Below are 11,324 nucleotides of genomic sequence, written 5' to 3' on the forward strand. Positions count from 1 at the left end.
AACCTCAGAACAGGGGACATGAGCAAGGGACCTCCTGCCTTCATTTTCTTAACCACAGAGACCTGCTTAAAGGAAGGCCATGCACTGGCCTCAGCCCTGCAAAGCCAAGTGCAGTGTGAGTAAAGGGGCGCCCAAGGAGGTGGGGACTGGGCCAGGGGGCCCCATGGAGACAGGAAGGAGTGGTGCAAGGGGCTGTTCTCAGGCTGCCCTTTAATGGACTAAGAGTCAACAATGCTACAACCCCAAATGACACATCAACATGGAGGCTGGGCGACAGTGCTGCCAGGCGGGGGCCCCGGGCACCACGTGGGTGAGCCCAGCAGGTCTCTCCTTCCAGGAAAGCCCACCTCCTCCCCAGCACCCCCAGCACAGGGTGCAGCAAGGGGGAGGGGGGCACAAGAATCTGGGCACGTGGAAGCCCAGGCAGGGGGCTGAGGGCTAGCGTCAGCCAGCAGCCAGGCCCCTACAAGTGGGCCACACGCAACACCTCTGGAAGTGCTGCTGGAGCAGATGGGAGGCCCAGGAGGCCGAGGGTTGGGGGGGCGGGGCAGGGTGGGGGTGTGCAGACCATCCTGGAGGCCGCGTGTGCCCTCACATGTTGGTGCTCATCCGGGACTGGCTGTTGGCCGGCGTCAGCTCCCCTTGGCTTCCTTCCCGGGGAGGGGACTGCAGTGGAGACAGCCACTTAGCCCAGGGGGGCACGCGTGTGCCCATCCCATCCCCCCAACCCCAGGGCCCCCCTGCCCGCACCTTGACATGGATCTGGTTGCGTAGCACAGCTGCCCTCAGGATCATGGCTTTGGCACGGCGCTGGAACTCCTTGCCCATCAGCAGAGACTTCTCGAAGGTGGTGCTGCGCTGATCCACGTCCCGGGCATATAGGATCTGTGGAGGTGCAGGGCTCAGTGGGGCCCAGGGTCTCCCCTCCCACACCCCACAGCCCTGAGGCTGGCCACCTTGCTGTGGGAGTCGATGCGGGCGTTGATGAGCCCCTCCAGGATGAGCTGCGTCAGCTCATCTTCCAGCGCCGCCACCGTGGTGTTGAAGGCCGTGGCCATCTTGCGCATGTCAGCTGACACATAAGGGCTGAAATACTGCAGAGCAAAGGGAACATGAGCTACCCGCAGACACATCCGTAGCACCCTGCCTCGGCCTCAGCCTCTGCCCCTGCGTTTACCTGGATGAGGGCCCGGTTGCGAATCTGCGTGTACAGGGTCCTGACGTGGGGGGCCAGGTACATGTCTAGGAGCAGGTTGTCCTGGCGAGGAGAGCCAGTCAGGGACAGCTGCCCCAGGCCTTCCACACTCACCCACCTCCAAGCCAGGCCAGGCCCCTCACCTTCATCTCGTCCAGCATCTTCAGGCACGAGGCATACTTGGACTCATAGAATTTGAAGATAATGTCCCGAACCTGTGGTTCCAGCTCCAAGAACAACTTGAAGGAGCTGCAGATGCCAGACTCCTCAGAGCCGGCCCTGCCTGCCCACCCGCCTGAAGGTGGCTGGGGGCACAGGAGCAGGGCTGCAGTGCCCAGTACCCCACCTTCCACCCACCTGCTGGAGATGACATTGCGCTGCAGCTCCTGTCGGTCAAAGGTGGCCAAGGCGCACAGGCCACCGTACACGGCCACATTGCTGGGGGACAGCAGCTGAGGAGCAAGAAGGGAGATGGGTCAGAGTCCTGGGGTCACCGGCAGTCAGTACAGAAGTGTGGGCTGGGTCCACCCTACCTCACCCACCACCCACTCAGAATGTCTAGGACCCCATGGGGGTGACCGCCCAACAGAGAGCCCAACTCTCGAGCCCTCACCCTGCTTCCCAAGCCCCAGTGAAGTTCTCCTTCCCAGAGACCCTCACGCCCCTCACCTCGGGGAAGTCGCAGTGATCGAAGGAAGCCAGCAGGAAGCACTTGGCAGCCTGCTTGTACTTGCGTGCGGCCAACTCAGCCAGGCCTGGAGGGGGGCAGGGGAAAAAAGGATGAAGCCCGGCATCCAGAGGAAGCTGCCAGGGTCCCGTGGGGCCATCAACGGGCGCGCACCTGGGACAGAAACGCTGGCAAGTGAGAAGTAACCTCGCCAGTGAGCGCCGGCAGCACTCTCCGTGAGCCAGGCGCCCGGGGAGGCTGAGTAGCTGCTATTCCTATTGCAAAGGGCACCCGAGCTGTTCAGCTGACGGGGTAGGGGTGGAAGCAGGGGTAACCAGCCATGGCAGCAGGTGTCAGAAGGCACTGCCTCTACTCCCAACCACTGGTCACCACTCCCTAGCCTCTCCAAGGGGGAGCTGAGCCGGGTAGGTGTCAGGTACAGAATAGGTGTGGGGCTTGTGGGTTTCCCTGGCTGGGATGAGGTCACCTGGGGTGCCCTCCTGCCCCTGTGCCCCAGGGCCCTCACCTGCTGCACATTTGAGCTTGGTGAGGATGGCCTGAGTCTGGGTGTCACGCTCCCCACGCTGCTGCAGGAGAAGGTCGCACATGTGAGCAACCCCCCGCCCTCCATACCTTCATCAACCCCCAGGCACCCAGCCCCAGCCTAAGAGCAGCAGAGGCAGACTCCAGGAGGACAAGGCCCACCAGGGCCAGGAGTGGTCAGGGATCCTGGGGCAAGTTCCAAGGGGCACAGAGCCATCATTACCTCGGCAATTTCCGGGGTGGACTCGGCTTTGCTGACATAGCTCAGCACGTGAGACCAATTCTGCAAGTAGACGCTGACCTGGTGGGCAGGTGGAATGCACTCAGCCTGGGGCGCCCCCTCCTGGCCCACGGGCATTGCTGCCCTACGCCCCCCTCCCATGCCACCCACCTGAGGGCCCACCTTGATGACGTTGAGGCACATGTTAATGACGTGCTTGGCGCTGGTGCAGTAGTCCCGGGCCCGGGAGTAACACTTGAGGGCGTTGCTGAGGTCCCCACAGTCCAGATAGTGGTCACCCAGGTCGTCATGGCCACGCCTGTGGGTCCGGCCGCAAGTGGACACCGGTCAGTCCATGGGCCTGGCTGCCCAACCCCCAACCCCAAGGGTGCACCTGATGCTCCCTCTGATGGAGCCTGCCCCCCAGCCCCCTGGGCACACCTGATGATCTCCTTGATGGAGCCCACCCCCCAGCTCCTGGGCACACCTGATGCTCTCCTTGATAGAATTGCCCTTGTAATTCTTCAGATCTGTGTCCAGCTTCTCCAGCTTCAGCAAGGCCTTCTTCCGCGTGGCTTCCACCCAGGCCGTGTCCAAGGGTGGGGGCTCCACACCGCTCTCAGGGATGGCATCGGGTGCGTTCTGCAGCTCCCTGAGGGAGGACCTGGCCATTAGGGGCCCGTGTGCAGGGGGGGCAGCTGCCTCCCAGCGGCCCTCACCCCCATCGGGAGGGGGCCCAGTTGGCACAGGGGCAGTTGTGACAGCAGGAGCCCGCAGCCTGGCGGGAGAGCCCAATGAGAAATAAGTCACACAGCTGTGCTGAGAGGCAAAAAGCACGTTGCTGTCTCCGCAGGCTCTGCTCAGTGTTGGAACCGCACACGCGTGCAAACGTGGAGGGAGCCTGAGTTCTCAGCGAGGAGAATGAGTCTAGCCCGTTGGGCCGTTTCTGCCCCTCCTGAGTTTTCAACAAGAAAGCCAGATCACTGTGTCACGGATCCAGGCACTGCAGGAGCACAGGGAAGGCCTTTGCCCAGGCTGGCCATATAGCACACGCAATCCCTGCCCCACCTCACTGAGCCCCGGCCTCACCTGGCAGCCTCCAGGAGCTTGCGGTGGATCTCCTCGTACATGTCCACGTTGAAGGTCCTCTGCACGAAGGACAGGGCCATCTTCAGGGCCTCCACCCGCAGCGGGGGGCAGTGGTCAGCAATGAACTGCAGTCGTTCGATGCGCATCAGGCCACTGTAGCTGGCCGCGTACTGCTCCAGGTCCTGGGGGCGGGGGTGGATTGTGCAAGCTGGGACCCTAGACCTCAAGCCCCAGCCAGTGAGTCAGGAGTAGTGGCATGTGGGCACCAAATAAACCACTGTCCAGGGGCTGACGAAAGGCCACTCGGGATGGGCCAGTGCAAGGGCCTCTGGAGTAAATCTCTGCCCTGGGGGGTGAACAGCCAGAGCCACATGGGCAGCCAGTCATGAAACTGAGCAGTGAGGAGACAGTGCTTCCCAGGCTGGGTCCCAAGGAAGACCTGTCCTCGCAGTGAGACTCGACCTGCAGGGTGGCCTGGCACACAGGGGTCCTCCGTGTGGGCGAGAAACAGGTGCAGGGTCTGGAACCGACTAGCAACCCATTATAAGCGTGCAACTAGAAACCCTAAAAGTATCTGAATCAGAAAAAGATGCGATGGGAGTGGGGAGCCTAGCCTGGACCTCCCAGCAGGACTGACACCCCCAAGCAGTCCCCGATGCCCCAGGAGTGCCCGCCAGGCTCCGTACCAGGGTGGGGTTCTCCACAACATAGTTGACATCGGGCGCGTTCTGCGGGTCCTCCTGGGGGTCCACATCAATCTGCATAGGCTCCACGGCCCCCTGCAACACGGGCCAGCATCTTGGCACCTCGAGCAGGGGACGCCCAGGGAGGGCGAGTGACCCTCACTGTGCCCCAGCTCAGCTCTGCCCTCCATCTCCCGGGCGGGTGGGATCCTGTCCCCCGAGCCCCTCCCCACTGCCCGCCAAGTCCAGCGCCGCCACATCAGGCAGGGGGCTCCTAGCGAGACTGTTGGCTCAAGAGCAGAACGCTCAGCCCGACCGTGATGGCCCATCTGTGGGGCGGGAACCAGAGCCGAAAGACCACTACCCAGGGACCCCAGAGGGTCCCTACGTGCTCCCAGCCACCGTCCTGACGCAGCCTCCTCCGAGCCATAGGGAAAACACGGACGGCCTCAACCCAGGCGCGGCTGAGCAGCCGGAGCCGCAGCGCCGGGCGAGTAACGCCGATGGACCGGGAGGCGGGAGGGGGGCGCCCGGGCGCCCTGCGCGGCCCGGCGGGCGTGCGGGCTGGTCCCGGCCCCTGTCCTGGAAGGTACCTCATAAAGCAGCGTACAGGCCGACAGGCTGGCGCTCAGGCTGAAGTCCCCGGCCGTGCCCGGCAGGAAGAGCTCTGACCTACCGCTGGGAGGGGCGCAGTGCACATCTGCCACTGACGACGCGGCCGCGCGGGGGGCCGGGCCACCCCGCATTCTGTCCTGACTCTCTGCACCCCCCGACCCTGACACAGAGCTGGCTGGCTGCTGAAGGAGAGAGAGCGTTAGCGCGCCGGGCCTGCCGGGCTGCCGGGGCCGACGGGCGGGACGCTGCGGCCGGAGCCCAGGCGCAGGGAGGACGCCGCGCGGGGGGGTGCGCACGGCCGGCCCCGCTCCGGCCCAGAGGCGGGAGCGCGGGGGGGCCGCCGGCCGCGGCTCGTTACCTGCAAGTTAAACACCTGAACCGGCAGCGGCATCTTCGCCCACCCCGCCGCGGCTCACCGTCCACTTCCGGGGCAGCGCAGCCGCCGCTTCCGGGTCGTGGCGTGGGCGGGGCGGCTCTTAAAGGGGCCGCGGCGCGCCTGGCCGGGCGGTGCCCGCGGATTCCGCGGCCGTATGAGCCGCGCGCGGGGGGCGCTGTGCCGGGCCTGCCTCGCGCTGGCCGCGGCCCTGGCCGCGCTGCTGCTGCTGCCACTGCCGCTACCCCGCGCGCCCGCGCCGGCCCCGACCCGGGCCCCAGCCCCCGGCCCACGCGCTCCCCCTGCCCGGCCCGCCACCGCCCCCCGCCTGCGGCCCGACGACGTCTTCATCGCGGTCAAGACCACCCGGAAGAACCACGGGCCGCGCCTAGGGCTGCTGCTGCGCACCTGGATCTCCCGGGCCCGACGGCAGGTGGGCCCCGTCCCGAGACCCCGGGGACCCCGGGACTCCCGCCCCCGGCACCCTCCCATGCCCCGAGATCCCAGCTCCTCGGATTCCTGACCCTGGGACCCCAGGCCCGGGACCTCCCCCATCCCTAGTCCCGGCACAGCCGACCCCGGACTCCGCCCTCAGGACCTCCACCGCCGGGATCTACCCGGGACTCCTACCCCGGCATCCTTGCCTTGGGACCCCGCTCCCTCATCCCCAAACTGGCAATCCCACCCTGGACCCCACCCAGGATCCCCACCCCAGGACCCCCTACCCACCGCTGTGTCCCTAGCATGGCAGTCAGGCCCCAGGCCTGAGTATGCAGGGACCCAGGACCCTCAGTGCCCACCCTTTCCTGTCCTTTCTCGGGCTTCAGGCTTGGGTGGGTTTTCCCAGCTGACACTGGGCTGAGACCACAGAAACTCCTCCAGCAAGAGCAAGCCTGGCCCCAGCAGCACTGGGGATGCTGAGAGTACTAGCAGGCTGTCACTGGGACACTGCCCTCCCTTCTCCTGGACCCCATCCCGTCCAAGCCCACCCTTGCCTCTCCAGCTTCACCATTGCTCACAGGGCCAAGGCCCTGCCAGGCCCAGAGTCCCTGGGAGGTGCCTCTTGAAACCTCACAAGCTATTTCTCTACAGACGTTCATCTTTACCGACGGGGATGACCCTGAGCTACAGCTCCAGGAAGGTGAGTGCCCTCCCCAGCCCAGCCCTGCTGGCGTGTCCGAGGGCCTCCTTCTCAGCTATCCCTTGGTTCAGTGCCACATGGACCCCTGCTGTGTACAAAGGCCGGGGTGGGGGGGGGGGTGTTAAGGCACCTGCCCAAGGTTACACAGCTGGTAGAGGACAGAGCCTGGAGTCCAGGGCCCCACCCTACCAGCCATCCTCTGTCTCCCTCAGCCACTGGCTGACTTCCCAGGGCCTCTAGCTGGAGTCATGTCCCCTGAAGATGGGCTAGCAGGGAACCATCCTTTCCGGTCCTGCTCAGAGCAGCGTGGTCCCACCCCAGTCCTATTTCCATCCTATTTCCTGGTGGGTTTTCTCGTATGAGATTCCAAGTGGTTGTCATCTGCCTGGACCTCAGAGGGCAGCAACAGGATCAGCTGAAGGAGATCAAGACAGAGCTGTGATTGGGTCCGACTTCTGGGCCTTGAACAGGACAGGCACTGTGCCGACCAGCCAGCCGCATTTTGACCGACTTCAGTGGGGTGGACTGGCAGCAGGCCTCACCCCAGCCCTCATGCTTCCGTCTCTCCAATGGGCAGGCAGCCACGTCGTCAACACCAACTGCTCAGCCGTGCACACACGCCAGGCTCTGTGCTGCAAGATGTCAGTGGAATACGACAAGTTCATCGAGTCTGGACGCAAGTATGTGGTGGCCGCGCCCGTGCCCCCTGGAGACCCCAGGGCTGAGTGAGAGTCCGGGCCCCCACCTGGGCCAGGGGCTCCCCCACCCCCACCCCCTGGGCCCGGCTCGCTCCAGAGATTGCACGTTCCCAGGTGGTTCTGCCATGTGGACGATGACAACTACGTGAACCCCGAAGGCCTGCTGCAGCTGCTGTCCACCTTCTCACCCAGCCAGGACGTCTACCTGGGGCGGCCCAGCCTGGACCACCCCATCGAGGCTACCGAGAGGGTCCAAGGAGGTGGAACCGTGAGTGCTGGGGCCGGGGAGGGGCAGCTGAGAACATGGAGACCCCAGCAGGGAAGGGCTGGGACAGGGGCCCGATCCACCCAGATGCAGTGTTTCAGGAACTGGGGTAAGTGAGGTGGGGCTGCGGGAGGGGCTGGGGCCACAGGCAACTGGGCTGTGGAAGCCCTGGTGCCCTTGTGCCCTGGGAAGCTTCTACCAATTGACCGGGGAGTCATTAAGGAGCAGCTTAAGGACGACCGTTGGAGTGCCCAGATGAAGAGTTGGGGTGAAGAGACCTGATTGGTGGCTCCCTTCTCTTCAGGTGACCACAGTCAAGTTCTGGTTTGCTACCGGAGGGGCCGGGTTCTGCTTGAGCAGAGGCCTTGCACTCAAGATGAGCCCGTGGGCCAGGTGAGTGGAGGCCAGGCAGGCCCTGGCTGCTGCAGGGCTGGGGAGGCGCTGACCTCTTCCCCCTCTGCTCCCCAGCCTGGGCAGTTTCATGAGCACAGCCGAGCGGGTGCGGCTGCCAGATGACTGCACGGTGGGCTACATTGTGGAGGGGCTGCTGGGCGCCCGCCTGCTGCACAGCTCACTGTTCCACTCCCACCTGGAGAGCCTGCAGAGGCTGCCGCCCGACACCCTGCTCCAGCAGGTAGGCGCGCTGGGCCCCTGCTGCCTCCACAGGTATCCCTGCCTCGGGCCCCTGCCCCCACCTGGCTCCCCGGCACCCAGATGGGCTCCCGGCTGAACAAGGGCTCAGGGCGGGGGTGGGTTCCAGTGCTGCGGCAAAGTTGCCGTGGACCCTGGACCCTGGCTGCTGTGACCCAGGGTCCTGGCTGTAGGGGGCTCCCAGGCTCACGTGGGGGCTCTTTTGTAAAGAACAGCTGCTGCGCCTTCCCAGGCGGGCGGGCCCAGGGCACCCGGGCCATGGGCAGTGGTTCAGGGGCGACAGGAGTCACAGACCCGGCCCAGGGAGGGGGGATCAGCTTTGGGCAGGGGGTTGGGGACCTCTCGCCCCTACATGTGCACCAGCCACCTCCCTGAGGTGTCTTCTGTGCTGGCCACGCCTCTCAGCCCCCATTACTTTTCAGTGCTGTTCCTGAGCCTACCCTGAGAGCGCTGGGTGGGGGGCGCTAGGGAACCAGGAGGCCGAGTGGTACCTCCTGTGAAGGACGGGGTGGGAGCCACTGGCCCGGAGAGTGACTCTCCCTCCTCCTCTCTCCCAGGTCACCTTAAGCTACGGGGGTCCTGAGAACCCACATAATGTGGTGAACGTGGCCGGAGGCTTCAGCCTGCAGCAGGACCCCACGCGGTGAGCCGGCAGTGGGGAGGAGTGCTGGGCCAGCCCGCCTGCCTTGCAGCCTGACTCCCATTTCCCTCCCAGGTTTAAGTCCATCCACTGCCTTCTTTACCCGGACACGGACTGGTGTCCTGTGCAGAAGCAGAGTGACCTCGCCTCTCGGTGACCCTCGATGTCCGACCCAAATGTGCCTCTGGCTCTGCCCCAGGTGCAAGTGGGCGACGCCTGCCTGAGGGAGCAGGAACAGTGCTCTCCCCTCCTGGGCTCCAGGCGGCCACGGCCTCATCCAGGGAGATAAGGGCGCCCAGCAAATACTCCAGCTGGCTTGGAGCCCTCCCCACAGCCCCGGGCAGGCCCGGGTGACCTGGCACTGTGGGAGAGGGGGACAGCGCTGTGTGCCTGCCCAGGGACCCAGGCCCAGCTCTCACAGGAAAGGTCTCACCCTAGGGTCTGGGGGCCTGGGAGGGGGCTGACATCTGACTCCCAGGGCTCTGTCCTGCTGCCCTCACCTGTTGGAGAAGGGACTCCAGGCCAGGGTCATGTGTGAGATGCTGCAGCTTAGCAAAGGTGACTGCAGATGCTTCACCCTCCGTTCTCTCGGGAAGCCGCCCTCCCCACACCAGGCTTTGGAGCCCAGACAGGGCCTCTGTTTCCGACGGGAGCCGCACTCAAGGATGCAGGCCCTCTGGCTGGCTGTGCTCTTGGGCACAGCTTACTGCTAGCCAGGGCATCTCCATTCAGAGGCCACCTTCTTGGGGGCCGTCAGCCAAGGGGTTCTTACTGAGGGAACTTGAAGAACTTTTCTCCACTCTGACTCATTGCTCAGTACTTGTCCTCCCTTCCTCCACCCTGGGCCCTAAGTCCATGAAATAGCAGGAGCCTTTTGTGTGGGGCCGTCTCTGCAGTGAGGCATCCCCATCCCACCAGCTGACCCACCTTGACCTTGACGGTGCCTTTCCATGGGAGGAGGAAACAGAACAAGGGGAGCCAGCGCCTGCCTTCTGGTCTCTCGCTCTGCTATTGCAACTGCAACGAGTAAATAAAGCCTTGATTGTTACTCTCTGTCGGTCGTTGTCTTAATTAACCAGTGGCACCTGGCAGCTCAGCTCCGGATAGGGCCACGCAGCATCCAGCTCCTTTCTCTGAAGGCTCTGCCCCAGACCAGCTCCGCGCCAGGCAGATCTGTGCTCCTTACTGCACCGCCAGCACAGTCAAGCCTTAAGCTGCCCACTGGGCTCTTCAGTGTGAGTTGAAGAGTATGTGGCGGGTTTGGTGGGGGGGCCTGCAGGGAAGGATGGAAACGTGACAGAACTTGCCCCAGGAGGCAGACCGCCCAGACCGCCGGAGTTTCATGCTTGCTTTTTCAGCACACTGTGGAAGGAGCGAGCGTAGCGTGCGTGGGCACGTAGCGTGCGTGGGCACGTAGCGTGCGTGGGCACGTAGCGTGCGTGGGCACGTAGCGTGCGTGGGCACGTAGCGTGCGTGGGCACGTAGCGTGCGTGGGCACGTAGCGTGCGTGGGCACGTAGCGTGCGTGGGCACGTAGCGTGCGTGGGCACGTAGCGTGCGTGGGCACGTAGCGTGCGTGGGCACGTAGCGTGCGTGGGCACGTAGCGTGCGTGGGCACGTAGCGTGCGTGGGCACGTAGCGTGCGTGGGCACGTAGCGTGCGTGGGCACGTAGCGTGCGTGGGCACGTAGCGTGCGTGGGCACGTAGCGTGCGTGGGCACGTAGCGTGCGTGGGCACGTAGCGTGCGTGGGCACGTAGCGTGCGTGGGCACGTAGCGTGCGTGGGCACGTAGCGTGCGTGGGCACGTAGCGTGCGTGGGCACGTAGCGTGCGTGGGCACGTAGCGTGCGTGGGCACGTAGCGTGCGTGGGCACGTAGCGTGCGTGGGCACGTAGCGTGCGTGGGCACGTAGCGTGCGTGGGCACGTAGCGTGCGTGGGCACGTAGCGTGCGTGGGCACGTAGCGTGCGTGGGCACGTAGCGTGCGTGGGCACGTAGCGTGCGTGGGCACGTAGCGTGCGTGGGCACGTAGCGTGCGTGGGCACGTAGCGTGCGTGGGCACGTAGCGTGCGTGGGCACGTAGCGTGCGTGGGCACGTAGCGTGCGTGGGCACGTAGCGTGCGTGGGCACGTAGCGTGCGTGGGCACGTAGCGTGCGTGGGCACGTAGCGTGCGTGGGCACGTAGCGTGCGTGGGCACGTAGCGTGCGTGGGCACGTAGCGTGCGTGGGCACGTAGCGTGCGTGGGCACGTAGCGTGCGTGGGCACGTAGCGTGCGTGGGCACGTAGCGTGCGTGGGCACGTAGCGTGCCTGAGCGAATTGCTGTGTAAACGTATGCATGTGGGTACAAACGTGTGTGGCTGTGTAAAAAGGGTGTGTGTGTGTGTGTGTGTGTGTGTGTGTGTGTGTGTGTGTAGGGCAGGCCAGCAATACCCAGTAAGCAGGTTGGAGTCAGCATGGGCTGAGTGGTCCGAGGTCCCTTGGAGAGGGGTTTATGGCAGGTCACTGGGAACTGTCCATGCTCAGCAGTTACCTCCCCTCACATTCC

General features: G+C 64.8%; 2 protein-coding genes across 6 annotated transcripts; one reads left to right on the forward strand and one right to left on the reverse strand.

The window, feature by feature from the left end:
* Nucleotides 1–193: 193 nt before the first annotated feature.
* GPS1 (G protein pathway suppressor 1) lies at nucleotides 194–5,456 on the reverse strand. Of its 5 annotated transcripts, none has more exons than XM_028499387.2 (15): nucleotides 5,371–5,435; nucleotides 4,991–5,191; nucleotides 4,401–4,493; nucleotides 3,715–3,896; nucleotides 3,113–3,277; nucleotides 2,809–2,944; nucleotides 2,629–2,706; nucleotides 2,389–2,449; nucleotides 1,865–1,950; nucleotides 1,553–1,647; nucleotides 1,339–1,444; nucleotides 1,178–1,258; nucleotides 957–1,094; nucleotides 751–885; nucleotides 194–666 (listed from the first exon to the last, which is right to left on the reverse strand). In XM_028499387.2, exons 1-15 carry the CDS (start codon nucleotides 5,401–5,403, stop codon nucleotides 592–594), a joined length of 1,665 nt encoding a protein of 554 aa, XP_028355188.1. In that variant the 5' UTR covers nucleotides 5,404–5,435; the 3' UTR covers nucleotides 194–591. The 5 variants fall into 5 exon arrangements, with proteins under 5 accessions (XP_028355188.1, XP_028355186.1, XP_028355185.1 ...); XM_028499385.2 differs by having other exon boundaries at nucleotides 2,389–2,446; nucleotides 4,991–5,194; XM_028499384.2 differs by having other exon boundaries at nucleotides 4,991–5,194.
* A 43-nt stretch (nucleotides 5,457–5,499) lies between these two features.
* On the forward strand, nucleotides 5,500–9,083 carry RFNG (RFNG O-fucosylpeptide 3-beta-N-acetylglucosaminyltransferase). Its single transcript, XM_007125603.4, has 8 exons — nucleotides 5,500–5,818; nucleotides 6,478–6,526; nucleotides 7,104–7,206; nucleotides 7,339–7,492; nucleotides 7,794–7,882; nucleotides 7,958–8,123; nucleotides 8,698–8,783; nucleotides 8,856–9,083. The coding sequence occupies exons 1-8, from the start codon at nucleotides 5,543–5,545 to the stop codon at nucleotides 8,935–8,937; spliced, it is 1,005 nt and encodes a 334-aa protein (XP_007125665.2). The 5' UTR covers nucleotides 5,500–5,542; the 3' UTR covers nucleotides 8,938–9,083.
* The last annotated feature ends 2,241 nt before the right edge of the window (nucleotides 9,084–11,324 follow it).

The sequence above is a fragment of the Physeter macrocephalus genome, chromosome 14 (assembly GCF_002837175.3).
Source record: "Physeter macrocephalus isolate SW-GA chromosome 14, ASM283717v5, whole genome shotgun sequence".
Lineage (NCBI taxonomy): Eukaryota > Metazoa > Chordata > Mammalia > Artiodactyla > Physeteridae > Physeter > Physeter macrocephalus.

Coding starts and splice junctions, on each gene's coding strand:
- GPS1 (XM_028499384.2), bottom strand. CDS start 5,403: ATGCCGCTGCCGGTTCAGGTGTTTAACTTGCAG. Junction 3,897..4,400: donor TTGTGGAGAACCCCACCCTG/GTACGGAGCCTG, acceptor CCCCGCCCCCAG/GACCTGGAGCAGTACGCGGC. Junction 1,445..1,552: donor CGCAATGTCATCTCCAGCAG/GTGGGTGGAAGG, acceptor TGGCATCTGCAG/CTCCTTCAAGTTGTTCTTGG.
- RFNG (XM_007125603.4), top strand. CDS start 5,543: ATGAGCCGCGCGCGGGGGGCGCTGTGCCGGGCCTGCCTCGCGCTGGCC. Junction 7,207..7,338: donor TTCATCGAGTCTGGACGCAA/GTATGTGGTGGC, acceptor GCACGTTCCCAG/GTGGTTCTGCCATGTGGACG. Junction 7,493..7,793: donor GGGTCCAAGGAGGTGGAACC/GTGAGTGCTGGG, acceptor CCTTCTCTTCAG/GTGACCACAGTCAAGTTCTG.